The 17890-nt window shown below is 35.6% G+C and overlaps 2 protein-coding genes and 1 long non-coding RNA gene across 4 annotated transcripts; 1 reads left to right on the top strand and 2 right to left on the bottom strand.

Annotated features, from left to right (window-relative positions):
• Positions 1–964: 964 nt before the first annotated feature.
• On the bottom strand, positions 965–2734 carry LOC124455888 (volume-regulated anion channel subunit LRRC8D-like). The gene has a single exon (XM_047006500.1). The coding sequence runs from the start codon at positions 2732–2734 to the stop codon at positions 965–967; it is 1770 nt and encodes a 589-aa protein (XP_046862456.1).
• A 965-nt stretch (positions 2735–3699) lies between these two features.
• Positions 3700–6287, top strand: LOC124455780. Its single transcript, XR_006952020.1, has 2 exons — positions 3700–4018; positions 5919–6287. It is a non-coding gene; the product is annotated as an uncharacterized LOC124455780 (long non-coding RNA).
• A 7061-nt stretch (positions 6288–13348) lies between these two features.
• Positions 13349–15484, bottom strand: LOC124455765 (volume-regulated anion channel subunit LRRC8A-like). 2 transcript variants are annotated; one of them, XM_047006399.1, is made up of 3 exons: positions 14729–15483; positions 13696–13963; positions 13349–13614 (listed from the first exon to the last, which is right to left on the bottom strand). In XM_047006399.1, the coding sequence occupies exons 1-3, from the start codon at positions 15393–15395 to the stop codon at positions 13596–13598; spliced, it is 954 nt and encodes a 317-aa protein (XP_046862355.1). In that variant the 5' UTR covers positions 15396–15483; the 3' UTR covers positions 13349–13595. The 2 variants fall into 2 exon arrangements, with proteins under 2 accessions (XP_046862355.1, XP_046862354.1); XM_047006398.1 differs by having other exon boundaries at positions 13696–15484.
• Positions 15485–17890: the final 2406 nt, after the last annotated feature.

Genomic DNA, 17890 nt, shown 5'->3' with positions numbered 1-17890 from the left:
CCTCCTGCCCCCCCTCCCTTCCCACTGAATTTTGACAATACGTTATGGAATACTCTCAGAATAAGTTTTTTTAGTTTAATTTGATCAGTGTGACTTTGGTGATATCAGACAGTTGTTATTTAGGATTTATAGAAATATTTGACCAGAACCTCTTAAGTTTTATTGTCTGCTGACTTACAATTAAGCCGAGTTGAATGCGCTTTTTCCATTTTGTAGCCAAAACCACAAAGTGCTGATATGGAAGCCAGCAACGAGAGGTCTGGGGAGAGTTCGACGGATCTTTCAGAACTACGAAAGCGACTCGAGAAAACCAAGAAGAAAGCTTTATAACTAAAATCAGCTGTCTTACCTATTATTAAGTAAATTGATATAAATGACTTTGTTCATTCAAATTTTTTGTTTATATTTAAATTATAGTGCTACAGTTATGTTCATTGTTCAGTTTGTAATGATGCAAGTAATAAAATTAAAATCAATACCAATGCACCTTAATTCTCTTAACAATGAACACGCGAGCATGTGCAATACTCGTGCTTCGGTCTCGGGCTTGCACTGATCTGCTCTCAAATTTTCCCAAAGGTTGTTATCTGTTTGCATAAGCCTGTGCAAACACAGTAAACATCTTTTATTTCTTAACTAGTGTTTTAGAATTTTCCATTATAATCAAGGCTGTAGTAGTTTGCATCAGCGCTAACACAGTTTGGTGCTGACGTGCTGCAAGCTAACCGCCTTCATCACCTCCTGTAAATAGTCCTTCATAACTTGAATTTCTATCACGTGACTCGCTCAACGAACGTTCATTGGATCAATTGCACGGTCGCTAAGGAATGCTATTAACATATACAAATATTGTGCGCTTTGAATTAATTTAAAACTGGTAAACTAAGTTCTAAACGATAAGTTGCGTAGTAATGTTGATTAAACCTGCAATTAGCCTCTAAATTTACTTAAAATGTTTTCGGGCTTAGTTTGAATTAGTAAGATTGCGTAACCTTTCTAGATCGATATCATTCAGCTTGTCTGGTGTAGCTTTGTTCATGAGATGAGACGGACAAACCAAGTTTTGCAATTCTCTACATTGAAGGACCTCACGTAGAGCATCCATTTTCAGATTAGGATTGTCACTAATGTCAAGTGACTTCAGATTTTCCAATTTTGACAACGAACCGGAATCAATGTCTTGGAGATTGTTGTCGCTAACCTTGAGGACAGAAAGACTTTTCAAATCTGAAATGCCATCAGTAATCTTCTTTATAAGGTTTCCATTGAGATGGAGCTCCTCCAGCCATGCCATACTAAACACTTTCTCTGGAATCAAATCGAGGCCACACTCCACAATGAATAAACATTTCAGTCTGATGAGCTTCTGGAAGTTATCAAAATCATTCACTTCAAGATAACAGTTTCTAAATTCAAGGTTCAAAAGGTTTTCGGAAATCATAGGATCAAAAATTGTACGAGGAATTCCTGGAAGATTGTTAAAAGACAATTTTTCTTCTTTATCTAACATAACCCTGAGATATGCAACTGGAAATCTCATGTTTAAAGCATGGGCAACCGCAATCTTCTTTTTGTTCTCTTCAGAAAGAAAACGAGCGAATCTTATGACGTACATTTTGTTGTAGTAATGCAATAGATGCAGTAGAAAACCCAGATCTTCCTCTACCGGATCTATGTCTGATAGCTGATCGTCAATTTTTGGAGATATTTTGTTTGAAAAAATATATTCATAGTTTTTACGACGCAATTTGACTGTCCAAAAAACTATGAAAAAGAATATCACTGCACTCACTGCCAAAACTCCGTTATAAATATGAACAATAACATGCATGGCAGGAGCTAGGTTATGGGAGCACAAAAAATAATCGTGAGGGATGGGAATGTGTTGAGGCAGTATACACGTCATCTTGTCTTTTAAATCATTCGAGTAATTATAATTAATAACGAGAAACGTTATTACTGAAAGTATTTGTAACACACTTTTGATAGTGTAGTGATTCGAAATTTTTTCAATGAAATGAGATGACGATATGTTTTTCTTTAGCTTTTGCACTTTCTCATACAAACCCATCAACGCACTTGTAGAGGTAGTGTCTGGAAGGAAATCAAAATTGTTGTAATGATCGATCAAGTCAGAAGTATCGTTGTTTGACACTCTGCTATAGTTGCTTGTTCGATTGTGTCTTTGCTGAAAAAGTGCTAAAGTGACTGTGGAATTAGTACATGGTGAATCGTAACACGCCATCACGAGATCAACAAATGTTTCAATTACCGAGGAAGTTAAAGGAAGTTTCAACCAGAAATTGTCGAGAATCAAAAGCCACAACGCCTCAACGAACAAAATCATCCACAAATACGACAGGTAGTTTGGAATCACGGTTTTACTGCATTCTGAATTGACAAAACTTTTGTATATAATATTAACTTTGTGATCTGTAACGACTTCCGTTCTTTTGCCAAAGCTTGTAGTTTGAGACCGGTAGAATTTTTTACATGTATCGGGAAATTTTAAATCTGCGAGAAGCCAAGATGCATTCAAATTTGGTTTTGACGCTTTGGGACAATTGACAACTGCTACACATTCAAAACTGCCTGATGTTACCTCCATACCAGCAACAAGAACGGATAACATTACTAAAAGTATCACTAAATAATCTGTTATAACATCCCAGACAGGCTTCAAAATTTTCAAATTTTCTTTTCCTTTGTTCGACAAATATTCCATGGGCAGCATATTGATAAATTTATAAGAATTGAGTATTACGATCAGTAGATTTGGCAAAACACTACGTTACACAATATATCAAATTCGCTTACTAGCGCTTCCGCATTTTGTCTGCACAGCTGGATAAATCGTTTAAATTTCAAAGTTTTGATTGTAAATATCGACCTTTGTACAATAATTTTTACTATTTGTAAACAAGCTGAGATGCGAACCGGTTCCTACTGTGACGTATTAGTTACCAGGTTTCCGACTTCGCGATTTTAAAAAACTTTTGCCGTTAAAATTTGAAAATTTTGCAATTCATACCGCAATAACTCGGCAAAAATCGTTTTAATTTAATTCTGATTTCCATTTTCATTATGTACATATTACAAAGATTCATATGTGTGAGTTTCATTTTTTTGACAGGGGCACTTTAAATTACAAAGTTTGTATACGTTGGTTAGCAACCAGGGGCGGATCTAGACCGATGCAACCGATGCGAATGCATCGGTCAAAATATTTAGATATTAAAATCTGCGAGTTTGCATTTTAATGAAATAAATAGCAAATATTATTTTCGAATTATTTAAAACGCACATTTGACAGTGATATATTGTTTAGTTAACTTATAGATTTAGCAGTTTTAAGCTAAAATTTGTTCTAGAAATAACATTTGTGTTCTCCGATAATTTTGTCGTATTCCATGACACAAATAGCGAAAGAAAAGTCGATAAAATTTAGCGAAATTTTGTCGTGAATACATAATTAGTAAGTAATTTAATAGTATTCTGCCAGCACGTCACGGTAGATGGAAGAGGCATCGCTACGTCACAGTAGATTTGCGATGCATCGGTCGATGCATCGGTCCCGAGTCCTTTTCCGCGTGAAATCTACTGTGACATCAGCAAAACCATTGTTTTAGGGCCTCACGTCACGGTAGATTTTGCCGCTGAGCGATGCATTTTTCATAATTTTGTGATTGTGGGCACATTGCACCGATGCATTCAACTTTGAACTTCAAAGTTGAATGCATTGTTATTTGATCACTTGATATAACTCGCAATCATCGATCGAAGTCATGGCTGTCGAGAATATCAAACACGATCTGTGTACTCTGCTTCGAGAAGAGAAGTCATTTGATATTAATGGAGTGCGTCGAACCTATGAAACGAGAGCTGCTACTTTTATTTCAAAATCCTCTCCTTGGAATCCCTTTTCAAAGGGTAAAAATGGGAGAGATATGTCAAGTGAAATGTTAATACCTAAGCACTTGACAATTCATTGGCAAAGTGGAGAACTAAGACCTTTAAAGTAAGTAAATTTACCTTTATGCTTGCATGTTTTGGAGCGATTATAGAATACCCGTCCATTTTTAAAGGCACCCATACAGGCTTAAGCCTTCAACAAGGCATATTATATAAGTAGATAGTGAGTGGACGGGTATTCTATAATCTAGCACATGTTTTAAATGTAAATAGTGTACTCATTTCAGAACGACGAACAATCATCATAAAATATACACGATGTCATATTACTTATGCAGCACTTATACTTGTATTCATATGTAATATAATACAATCGCTGGAAAATGCTTCTCGGATAATGAAAATTCAAAAATTTTCTTGGGGAGCATGCCCCCAGACCCCCCTAGCGGTGGCTCGCGCCTTCGGCGCTCGCAATGCATCGGTCAGCTAAGGAGCTGGATCCGCGCCTGTTAGCTACTAAACTATTTCAGTCACTTCCTTTGTAAACACGAATACTCCCGATTTGCAATTCGTTCAAAAGATCGAGATTTAAAATACCGAGACAGTTAAAAAATATTAAAAATAAACGACGTTGTGGTAATGTGAATCAAGTAAACATACCTTACTATTAGTATATAATATATTACCATAATTTCTAATTAGCAGCAATTTTAAAAAACACTTGAGAAAAACGACGATTTTTTTGAAAGCAAACATGTTTCGACATTATCAGAATGCCATCTTCAGTGCAGAATGGTTAGTGTTAAGTAATATGATACGTAATATGATATGAATAAACAATTACAATGATATGATATGAATAAATATGAATAAATATGATATGAATAAATTAATTACAATGAGTAGGTTTATGATTTAGTTACAAAATTATAAAATATTTACAAAAAGGAAAAGAAAAATAAGTATTAAGAACTTATAACAAAAAATATTATTATAAAGTAAATATAGTGTTGTAGTGGTGAACTTGGATATTTAAATCGGGATTAGTTTTATTAATGTGTAGAGCTTCCTTGATTTTGAGTGAGAAAGTGGATTGATCAGTGTCGATGATTTTAAAACAGGAAGGTGAGAATTTGTTTTTACATGAAGGAGAGGCTTGAAGATGTTTGTAGATAGTGGAGTTTTTGTCTGTGTGAGTATGTTCCTTTATCCTGGTAGATAATTGGCGAGAAGTTTCACCAATATAGCGGGAATTACATCCCGCACATGAAAATTGATAAACTACCATAAATTGAATTTTCATTCAATTCCCGCTATATTGGTGAAACTTCTCGCCAATTATCTACCAGGATAAAGGAACATACTCACACAGACAAAAACTCCACTATCTACAAACATCTTCAAGCCTCTCCTTCATGTAAAAACAAATTCTCACCTTCCTGTTTTAAAATCATCGACACTGATCAATCCACTTTCTCACTCAAAATCAAGGAAGCTCTACACATTAATAAAACTAATCCCGATTTAAATATCCAAGTTCACCACTACAACACTATATTTACTTTATAATAATATTTTTTGTTATAAGTTCTTAATACTTATTTTTCTTTTCCTTTTTGTAAATATTTTATTATTTTGTAACTAAATCATAAACCTACTCATTGTAATTAATTTATTCATATCATATTTATTCATATTTATTCATATCATATCATTGTAATTAATTTATTCATATCATATTACGTATCATATTACTTAACACTAACCATTCTGCACTGAAGATGACATTCTGATAATGTCGAAACATATAATATATTCATCTTGCATCCAGAACTGCTGTGGCTTGGAAACTGTCTACAATTATCGCATTCTGCTTTCACTAGTAAGTGTAGAATGCTCAGTTATAGTGAGTATTCTGCTATATTTACAGAATTTATTTAAAGATTTGACTACAATTGGCTGACTTACAATTAAACTCACCGGAGATTCCTTCTTTCATTTTTTAGCCATGGCAACAAAGTTTTCATTTATCCGGTGGCCGGTAAATAGAGGTCTGGAGAGAGTTAGACGGATGTGTAAGAACTACGAATTAAAGCGAATAGAAAAAATCAAGAATTTAGCTGCATTACCGATAATAAAGCAAGACTTTGTGTACCCTAACTCTTTGCCTATAGCTACATTATAGTGGTGTAGTTATGTCATGTATACATTTTTCAGTTCTTAATGATGCAAAGAATAGAACTATGAAAAATTCCAAGGCACTTTTCATTATTGACGTGCTCCCACCTGAACTCTCCGAGTGTATGTAAAAGAGTAATCACAATAGAAATTTTCTATGTTTCTTTATAGCAAGTACATCTAACTTCGAATATTAATGAGGTTTGCCTGTAGTATTCTGTTCCCTCGATCGTTTGTGTGAACAATGGCGTGGCCATCACGCTAATTTACTCGTGTTATTTTCAAACATTTTAGTTTGTCACTCAATGTAAAAACAATTAATATATAAATAAATAAAATTTGATTATGATTTAGTCGCACACACAATGAGGGCGACATAAAAGTCCCGCTCTCTCTAATCAAGGGCAACGACAATAGCGATGGCAGGATGACTAATAAATAAGCTTAAATCAATCAAGCAATCATGTAGTGAAAATATCGTTGTTGAACAACTAAGAGAAGATTTTGAAGTCCACTCGGTGAGTAAGAGTATAAGTGTGGGTGAACTTTTAGAATTCTAGTGTGAATTTACTAAACACGACCCAACTGGCAGAATGGATAACCTGTTGAATATGTCGGTGGATCGCGAATGGTTCAGAAGATTTATTTTATTTAAGAAAAAAACGAGTTTTACATTAGATAGCACAACAATAATCAACCATACTTATAGCACGTTTTTGTTTATATCACCATATTTGGTATATGGTCAGCGGTTAATATATTTAATACGAATGCTACTTTAAATAACACCAACACTCCTTCTCATTCGCAGTTAAATATCTAATTGTTCTTTTGATACGATTCCAATCTTTTGTAGTAGTTTTTCAAACTGTTCCTTACTTATTCCTTTTGTCAACAAATCTGCTAACATCTCGTTTGTAGCACAATATTGAATGTTCACGGAATTCTTTTCTATATGGTCTCGAAGAAAATGATACTTTATTTCTATATGTTTTCATCTTCCATGAAATTGAGGATTCTTTCCCATGGAGATAGCTGATTGATTATCTTCGTAGATTTTCAAAGGATCTTTCATATCAACATTGAGATCTTTAAGTAATTGACGAATCCAAATTGCTTCTTGAACAGCTGATCCCAACGCTATATATTCAGCTTCTGCAGTCGATAATACTACACAGCTTTGTTTCTTGCTTTTCCAACTGACTGCAGCACCGTTCATTGGAAAAATAAATCCGGACGTTGATTTTCTATCGTTAATATCTCCACCCCAATCTGCATCAGAAAATCCAACGCAGTCCAAACTTGTTTCGGGTGTGTAATGTAAGCCATAATCGAATGTTCCTTTCAGATATCGGAAAATTCTCTTAACTGCTGTCTAATGCTCTTGCGTAGGATTGGAACTGAATTTCGCGACGTTGCTTACTTCAAACGTTATATCAGGGCGTTTAGCCGAAGATAAATAGAGTAAACTACCAATTGCTGACTGATATTTGTGTTTATCAAACATCTCATTGTCCTCTGTGCATTTCATAAGCTTCGAACACGATTCAACAGGTGTTCCTACTTGTTTGCAATTCTCCATTCCAAACTTGTTTAAAATGGTTTTAGTGTAGGTAGTTTCTCCCAACCAAATGCTTCCATTCTTCTGGATGTACACGTAGTCCTTTCTATTGTTGTCTTCAAAACCTTGCGGTTGCTTCATATACACGTCTTCATTTAACTCTCCGTTCAGGAATGCTGCTGTGATATCCATTTGATGCAACTGCAACTTTCTCTGAACTGACAAGGCAATTACACTTCTAATTGATTCGAATCGCACTACTGGAGAAAACGTTTCGTCGTAGTCTTCTCCATATTTTTGTGTATAGCCTTGCGCCCCTAATCGAGCTTTGAATCTTTCAGCATCGCCATTTGAATTGCGTTTGATCTTGTAAACCCATTTGCATCCAACTGCCTTACGTCCTTCAGGTAGTTTTGTCAGTTCCCAAACATCATATTCATTGAGCGAGTCAATCTCTTCCTGCATAGCCCTTTTCCATTTATCGACATTTCGGTCAGCAAGTGCATCACCAAAGCTTTTTGGTTCTGCATTATTTTCGTCGACAATGGTAACCCATTCTCCGTAACGGTCCGGTGGGCGTCGTTGTCTTACAGGGAGAACCAGTGGTACGTCATTAACTACGTTGTTTTCACCATCGTCATTGTTCTCGTCATCATCAGAAAGCTGTAAGATCACACGTCGAGGTGGACTCTCGTTTGTCTCAGGCTCCTACTCAAATCCATATTGCTTTTCATTAAATTTGACGTCACGACTAAAAATGACTCTAGAACAATCTGAATCAAACAAACGATAACCTTTTGTTTCTGAACCATATCCCAGCAGAACACACTTCTTAGCTTTTGAATCCAGCTTTGTTCTCTCGTCCTTTGGTACATGAACATAGGCAACACAACCAAATGTTCTTAAATGACTGACGTCTGGTTTCACACCTGACCAAGCTTCAAATGGTGTCATCTTCAATAGACTTTTCGTGGGGCTTTTATTATGTAGATACACGGCTGTAGTAAGTGCTTCAACCCAAAATTTTTGCGGCAGCTTTGCTTGTATCAACATGGTACGAACAGACTCCATCAGCGTTCGGTTAAGACGTTCAGCTACACCATTTGCTCCGGTGTTTTTGGTATGGTGAGCTCTTGCTTGATTCCTTCTGATTTTAGGTAGCTCTTGAATTCATTCGACGTGAATTCGCCGCCGTTGTCGCTTCTTAAGGTTTTAAGTTTAAACCCACTTGCCTTTTCGACAGAAGCTTTCCATTCCTGAAACTTGCTGAATACTTCACTTTTCTGTTTCAAAGGATAAATCCAAACATATCGAGTTTTATCATCAGTAAACGTCAAGAAATATTCTGCACCACCATGGGATTTTACATTTAATTTCCCACAGACGTCACTCTGCACTAGACCAAGAGGATCAGACGCTCTGTTTGCTTCACCACGAGGAAACGAATTACGATGAAGCTTTCCTTTTGCACATTCATCACAGAATTCTAAATTCTTCTTGATGCCAAAATTTAATCCTTTCACTAAATTTTCATTCACCATTTGTCTCAATCTGTGACCTCCAAGATGACCAAGACGTCGATGCCACAGCATCTCATCAGATGTTCCAATTTCTTCATTCATGACTTTTACGTGTTCAAACGTGCACTTGCAATCCAATACAAACAAAATTCCAGCTTTCTTTGCAATACCAATCACTGTTCCATCTTTGCGAAAAATCTTACATGTCGTATGATCAAAATTGATAGCATTTCCCGCATCAGTGACTTTTGCAACACTTATCAAGTTGTAGCTGAGTTGTGGTACATACAGTACATTATGCAATTTACATTCTTGTACCTTTCCATTTTGAAGAATTGTGTTTAAGGTTACAGTACCAATTCCGATTCCACTTAGGATTTTCCATCTCCAAGCATTACATGCACATGATCTTCTATACTTTGAAAGTCTTCTAATAGATGTTTGTTATTGCACATGTGACTGGTAGCCCCTGAGTCGACTATCCAAGTCTCACCAGGAATATTCCTGTTCCCAACAGCAAGACTTTGCACAACAAGACCTAAACTCTCAGTTTGACGAGATTTATCTTTCCAAGTTTTCTGATTGCCTTGTTTGTCATGCTTTCTTTCCTTTTCCTTTTCCTTGGAATATTCCTTACAAAAGCGTCGAATATGACCAATCTTTCCACAATGATAACATTTTGGCGCTTTCTTCTTTTCTAGTGGTTTATTGTCCTCTTTTGACATCATCATAACTTTCTCGGAAGTGTTAGAATGCTTATCTCTATTTATTTTGCTTTCTCTCTTCGTGCAGCAATCGTTCAAGAACAACTTCCATTGCAGGTACTTCATTGCTTGCTTCTAGTGCTGTTACAAGCACATTGTAGCTCTCTGGAAGACTTGCAAGTAATGTAACAACTTTGTCTTCATCGTCCATCGGCGCTCCAATTACTGCTAACTCATTGAATATCTCCGTCATTTCTTTAATATGACATGACAACGAATTTCCATCGTTTAGCGTCAGATTATTCAATCGTCGCCTCAACGCAAGCTTGTTCGCCCAAGTACGCGATCAGATAGTTTCTTCCAAACAGCCACAGCATCATTTGGATCGCCTAGCAGATATAAAAGTGATGGGTCAACCGAAAGAACAATGATCGCAAGAGCTTTGTCTCTTCGACTCATAAATTTGGCATATGCTTCTGATTCTTTGTCATCAGGAAACGTTTCTTCATCGGAGACAATACTCCAAAGCCCATCCTTTATCAAAGCCATTCGACACTGAACTTTCCAGGTTACATAATTTGATCCATTCAAAGGAACTATTGTTGCCGTTTTCCATTCGCCCGCCATTTTGTTAATCGAAGAAATTATACCAACTTATTCTTTATTTAACAAACTTCGCTAACGCTGTCTGGGCCCATAACCTGTTGAATATGTCGGTGGATCGCGAATGGTTCAGAAGGTTTATTTTATTTAAGAAAAAAAAGAGTTTTACATTAGATAGCACAACAATAATCAACCTTACTAGAAATATGTTTGTAAGAACCAGACATAAGAACCAGAGAACCATAAGAACCATAAGAACATGACGTAAGAACCAGACAATAAATACGGCTAACCTGACGTTTACTCCTCATTTGACTCTGAAGATGACTACCGCTAAGGTTGTCGAAACGTCGGTCAACAACATCAAAAACAGTCCTTCTCAGGACTTCATTAACCTGGACGATCATCATTTACAAACATATAACGATACTCCCGGGTTCAAACCATTTACTTTCTTACTAGAAATACTTATAGCACGTTTTTGTTCATATAACCATATTTGGTATATGGTCAGCGGTTAATATATTTAATACGAATGCTACTTTAAATAACACCAACATAACCTTGCTGCATGTAGCATCATAAAATAAACACAATGAAACGCGTGCGCTGCATGATTAGTCTAGAGCTGTGTTTGCATTAGCCTATGCAAAACGTCTTAGCCCAAACAATCAAATCATTCAATCAATCAAAGAGAATTTGTAAATCAATCATGAGTACACATTAGAAGAATACAAAACGTTTTTTGTTTCGCATTATTTTTATTTTATAAAAGAAATAAAAGATGTTTTTCGTGTTTGAACTGGCCTATGCAAACCTCGGAGACGTTTGTGAGAACTCTCAAGCCGGTTCAAACCTCGACCTTCGGTCTCGGACTTGTACTGATCTGCTCTCGAGTTCTTCCAAAGGTCTCCTCGGTTTTCATAGGCCAGTGCAAACACACTAAACATCTTTTATTTCTTAATTAGCTAGTAAAGACTCTGGAATGCCGTCCCAATGTAGTTTGTTATAATCATATGCTTGGTGGATCAAAAGATAAAAAATTATGTTCTTAATTTCAATTGTTAATTTTTGTCAAAAGATAAATGCTGTGACTGACGAGCGTATTGGCCTTTTTTTGTTAAAGTTTGATGTCGTTCCATCTATCCCCACTCCCAATATCTACTGAAATAACTATAGTTTAATGCACAGTCAATCAATGGAATGGTCAAATAAACGTTGTTGCTGCTGTAACTGATTTATATCATCATATACGACATTGCTTTGTATACATATCACGAAATTTGTACGTGTACTTCACGGATACAAAAATCTCGTATCAGTTGACGAGCTGTGCAACACGATATTTGTTCAGAAACTCTAGAAACATAGAATCTTTCTTAATTTCAGGGTTCGTCTTGACGAAAGGCTATGCAATGCGCAATACCAAACTACTCGAGACAGTCAATTCACGTTACACTCATTTACCAACGATTAAACGATTTAGTGCTGAACATGGAGAACCGGTGCAATCATCAATCGAATGGCAAAACATACGTTGTTGCTGCTGTGACTGTCATCTGATTTATATCTGAACTTTTAATCAATGTGGAAAACATAAATGTCTCGAAAATCTTTGCATGATCATGCGACATTTTATATTTAAGTTATGAAAAAGATGATGAATGAGAAGGTTGTTAAGTTTTTTAAGCTCATTTACTGTATCCGAAACAAAATAAATATTTAGAAAAACATTACTTTGTATTATGACAAATGAATGTGTTTCTATGCCAACAGTCAGTACTGCAGTTTTGTAATTGCTGCACTGTACCAGAGAAATTTAGGTATAATATCTCTAGCATTGCATATATTGGCATAATGATATCGTGCATGCATACTTTATGAAAAAGATTAGAAAAATCGTTCACAATACATTTGCATATCAGACATTTCTAAAATACATATAGGAAGAATAACTTTCACCAAAATGACCTGTTTTAGTAAAAATGAAAATAATTCATTGGAATAGTTGATTTTACAAAACGATATCACTTCCATGTAAGAAAAAAAAAATTCCAAGCAATCGAGCACAAGAAGTTTAGCTGACTGTCCTTCTCTAGTTTTGAGGCTCGTAAATTTCCCAAATCCTCATTGCTATTTTATTTTCATATATACATTACAGAAAATTCCAACACGTTTCTTTCCTTCTACGTAAAATTTCATTTAAAGGTGTAATAAATACATGCAAACACAATTGTAATTTAGCAATTTCTGTTTTCTATTGGCATTCACAAAGTGCCTATGAAACGAAATTTTTACAAGTAAAATTATGTTTGCATTGAGCAGAATTTTTTAATTGACAGCGCACTATCTAAAAGAATTTATGCATGTCTTTTTTAAATCTCGAGATATTAAAGTTTTATTAATTCGAACTAACCTTACTTGTGACGTCACATTATAGAATGAGTTGTCGCAATGTTTCAAATACTGTTATGTTTCCTGACAACTTTATGTTGATACTAGTAGTTAGCATTTTACACGACTAAAACTTCATTATGAAGGTCACTCTACCATGTTGAAGTAAAATACCAAACATACCTAATATTTCTTGTTCCATATGCAATATGTGACGTCACAAGTTAGGTAAATCGAACAAACAAAAGCCTTAACACCTCGAGGATGAAAAGTGATATGCATTAACTGGTACAGAGAGACCATTGTCATTTTGCAATATCTGCTCAATGAAAGTAAAATTCATATAGCAAAATTTTCGTGTCAAGCACTTTAAACATGCTTCGTCAGCATTGCAAATACTGCAACGATTTTTACAAAATTGCCATCTTACGTTGATTAAACAAAGTAGCTAAAGTCTGTAATATATCAGATTGAAATTCAACGTTCAATTCAACTTTATTTTATATTTACAGTTAATTACATTAAGTATGATGAATATGTTATGAAAAAGAAGAGCGAGTTTAAAGAATAATTGGTTTTCAAAAATGTTTCATGAATTTTCTTTAAAAGCGAAGGGAAATTATGAAGAACATCACCCGACTTAAATAAAATATCGTGATCAGGTAATCAATTTCATTTTTTCTCCAATACACATTTATGCATTCTTTTCTTCTTTTCTTTCCTTCATTTTTTATTTCTCACCCTTAAAGTAATTGTAAGAAATAATTTTCTTTGCAGCCTTGCATAATGTGTATTTTGTTTTGTTCAGCCGTTTTCAGCTTACCTGTAATACTTTCCACGAAATAAGCATGACAACCCAAGTTTGCCAACTTCATCACGTAGAGCTTGATGTTCCAAATCAGGATTGCCGTAAGTTTCAAGCGAGTGGAGACTTTTTATTTTGCTTAATGAGCCAGGATCAATTTTCTTAAGGTGATTTTTTTTTAAAGATAAGATGGATAGATTTTCCAAATCTGCAATGTCAGCAGTAATCTTCTTTATGCAGTTTCCATCAAGACGTAGTTCTCTAAGCTTTTTCAAATCAAGCACTCCTCTCGGAATAGATTCCAGACCACACGTTACAATGGATAAAGACGTAAGTTGGGTAAACTTGTTAAAGTCCTTAAAATCATCGTGTTCAAGATGGCACTCAGTAAATTCGAGTTTCAAAATTTTATCGCAAATACTCTGATCGAAAATGGTGGGAGGAATTCCTCCAAGTTCAGTAAAAGACAATTCTTTTTTTTCTTTTAATCTGGTTTTTAAATCTGCAACAGGAAATTTCATTTTCAATGCATGTGCCACAAATTTCTTCTTATATTTTTTGGAAAGCAAATGTGCGAACCTTATAACGAACATTTTGTTGTACGAATGCAAATAATGTAGGAGAAAACCTAAATCTCCCTCTTCTGGATATATATCAGATAACTTCTTAGCAATTTGTCTAGGTATTTTGTTCTTAAAATCGTATTCATATGTTTTATTACGCAAACGGAAATTCCAAACAGCTGTTGATAAAAATATTAAAAAATTCAGAAATAAATCAATGTTATAAATGCAAACAATACAAAACAGAGTTGGAGCTAAACCATGTGAGCATAAGAAATAATCGTGTTGGATGGGAATGTGTTGGGTAAGTGTACACATCATTGTGTCCGCTTTTAAATCTTTAATCAAGAAATAAATATTAATAGCGAGAAATATTATTGCTGAAATAGGTTGTAAGAAACTTTTTATAGTGTAGAGATTCGAAATATTTATAATGGGATGAGATGTTGAGATGTTTTCTTTTAGTTTTTGCACTTTTTCATACAAACCCATCATTTCACTTGTGGAGGTAGTGTCTGGAAGGAAATCAAAATTGTAAGTTTGATCGGTCAAGTCGGAAGTATCTTCCATGGTGAGTCTGACGTAGCTTTTCTTTCGATTGGAATTTTTCTGGAACAGTGCACGTGTAACGGCAAAATTTGAGGATGGCGAATCGTAACACGCCATCACGAGATCAACAAATGTTTTAATTACCGATGAAGTTAAAGGAAGCTTCAACCAGAAATCGTTAAGAACCAATAGCCACAGTGCTTCGACGAACAATATGAGCCACAAATAGGACAAATATTTTGGAATTGCGCTTTTTCTGCATTCTAAATTGACAAAACTTTTGTATATAATATTGACTTTATGATCTGTAACGACTTCCGTTCTTGCCACAAAGTTTGAATTTTGAGAACGGTAGAAGTTTGCGCATACATCGGGAAATTTTAGGTGTGCTTGAGGCCAAGTTACATTCAAATTTGACTTTGTTACATGAGGACAGTCAACAACTGCTACACATTCAAAACTGCCAGATGTTATCTCCATACCAGCAACAGCAACAGATAACATTGCCAAAAGTATCACTAAATAATCCGTTATAATATCCCAGAAAGGCTTTAGAATCTTATATTTTACCTTTCGACCTTTCCAGAAATATTCCATGGACATCATTTTGATAAAACTGATTAGTTTTAATGTCAAATTTTTAGACAGTTATGAATGTTTGACGTGCCACTTTACGCCACGCTAAATACGCATTTAATTGTCTTTGTTAAAGTATTTATCACAAGGTTAAATAGTTGGAATATTATTAAACAAAAAGAATGATAGCACAGCGCTATAACCAACAACTACAAACAATAACGACCTTATCTAACAACATTTGAGAAACTAACCTTCCACTCCTCTATGTTTAACATTGATATTAGATTCTTTTCCAGTGGAAAGCGGGATGCTTTCACTGAAGGGCAATGATGTATTGTCTAACATTAACACCGGATTATCTAACAGATATTTAATATGGAATTCGAGCTTTGTCCATATGAACTGTTCAACATGCTTCCAAACAAAAATGAGCAGGAATATTCAGTTGATTAATCTATGATAAACCTTACACCTTTTAACTCTGCTATACCGGTCACAAGCCCGGGACTTGTAGCGTATAAGGCTCTCTGCTTTTGAGTAGACTTGTCTCGTTTACAAGGAAGAGGAGTGGAAGGTTAATTTCTCAAATGTTGTTAGATTTATTTTCTCAAATGTTGTTAGATAAGGTCGTTATTAATTGTAGTTGTTGATTATAGCCAATGATCTAGTACAATGCATTTCTTGCCAGTTTTAGCATGTGACAAGCATCAGGAACAAAAAACAGTGGGTGTTCATATGACTCATAGTTAAAAGAGTATTTAATGTCCGACAAATTTGATCCAAACTCACAACCAAGGGCTTTCATGCAATAAAAATTGGTGGCAGTACCGTCACAAGTCACACTGTAAATATTTAGCCCATGTGAAGATGCTAAGCGAAACGATTTGCTAACCAGTGCACTCAAATTTGAAGAATTTATTCCACTACATAACACGTAACCAATAGGACATTTCCAATGTCCTCGTAAACCAACTAACATAAACACAAGAGCTTCAGTAGCAACCTTGTCTGGATCAAAAGCAACAACATCCGCACCAAAATTGACAAACCCTTCATAATTTCTTTTACTTCTGTTGTAAACAACCCCTGACCTAATGTACATACCATCAAAAAGAAGAGCGTAGTCCCTATACTCCGGATTATTTCTTGCTTTTTCTTGTAGAAATGAAAACACATCACCAAAAAACCCTCGTTCACAGTTTACACTGGAAGTCCAGTTTGAGATAGCGCTTGGACATGGCAATGTAAAAATCATAATTGGCCAAGTAAAAATCTTTTACTTGGCCAATTTACTTCAATTACACCTGAATTCGATCGCTTTACAGTCAGATTCTTCATTGGGAAGGAAATATCTGCTCCACCTACGTTCGACTGTAAGTCAAAGCCTTCGAAATGCACACCTTGCGATTTGAATTTGAAGCTGCAGGCGTTGTTGCGGTTCGTCAAACTTGGCCAATTTTGTTTGTGTATTCTTCTATCTGGCGATATTGCCGTCAATCCAGGACCTAATAACCTTCAACCTCCTGTAGGCTTCAGAGGCTTATCAGTCTGCCACTGGAACATCCAAAGACTGACTGACACCAAATTAGAAGAACTATCTCTAATGCTCACCTCGAACAACAACAGTGCTGCTAAACTTGACGTCTTAATTCTCACTGAGACGTTCGGATCTAGTAAAATTCCAGACAGCTATTAAATGATACCCGGCTACACATTACACAGAAAAGATCGAATCGGGAAGAAAGGTGGCGGCATAATTGCGTATGTAAATGAGAAAGTTATGGCTTCACATCGAAGAGATTTGGAACTGGATGAGCTTGAAACTCTCTGGCTTCAAATTTGTCCTCATAAATCAAAGAGACCGATTTTGATATCTGGTGTTTACCGTCCACCTTCAGCCAACAAAGATTATAATGAGAGTTTGGGTAAAAATATTGAAAATGCCCATCTCCAAAACAATGAATTGATTATTCTGGGAGACTTCAATTTAGATTATATTGATTTCAACTGTTATTCAAAACATTGTCTCGCAAAGACACTGAACAGTCTTGGATTAACGCAAATGGTAAATAGAGTAACAAGACCTGCCTCTGATGCGTGCTTAGACCATATTTATTCTAGTCATCCTGCTAGAATTAGAGAAGTAACCATAGGTAAATCTGGACTTTCCGATCACCTGCCGGTCACTATCTTGAGGTGCTACAAAACCATGGATGCACAACGTAAACAACATTCCAAAATCAAATACAGAAATATCGACAAAATAAACAAAGAATGCTTTCTACGAGACTTAAGAGAAGCCCCTTGGGATATCTCCTTTGTTTTTCGAGATGCCGATAACATTGTTGAATCTTAAGAATGTTTTATGCAGTGCGGTGTTTGAATTTAAATGAAGATATGATCTTCGCACTTTGCTGGACAATTTAAGCAATCGTCTCAGGAACCTGAAAAAATCAGGTGACTCAACGGGATTCGAACCCATGACCTCTGCGGTGCCGGTGCAGTGCTCTGACCAACTGAGC

This window comes from Xenia sp. Carnegie-2017, unplaced genomic scaffold (assembly GCF_021976095.1).
Source record: "Xenia sp. Carnegie-2017 unplaced genomic scaffold, XeniaSp_v1 HiC_scaffold_4, whole genome shotgun sequence".
In the NCBI taxonomy this organism is placed as follows: domain Eukaryota; kingdom Metazoa; phylum Cnidaria; class Anthozoa; order Malacalcyonacea; family Xeniidae; genus Xenia; species Xenia sp. Carnegie-2017.
The sequence above is the reverse complement of the archived record's forward strand: the minus strand, read 5'-3'. Positions and strand labels throughout refer to the sequence as shown.

Bases quoted from the DNA above. Each gene is read 5' to 3' on its own strand.
- LOC124455765 (XM_047006398.1), bottom strand. From the start codon at position 15,395: ATGATGTCCATGGAATATTTCTGGAAAGGTCGAAAGGTAAAATATAAG.
- LOC124455888 (XM_047006500.1), bottom strand. From the start codon at position 2,734: ATGCTGCCCATGGAATATTTGTCGAACAAAGGAAAAGAAAATTTGAAA.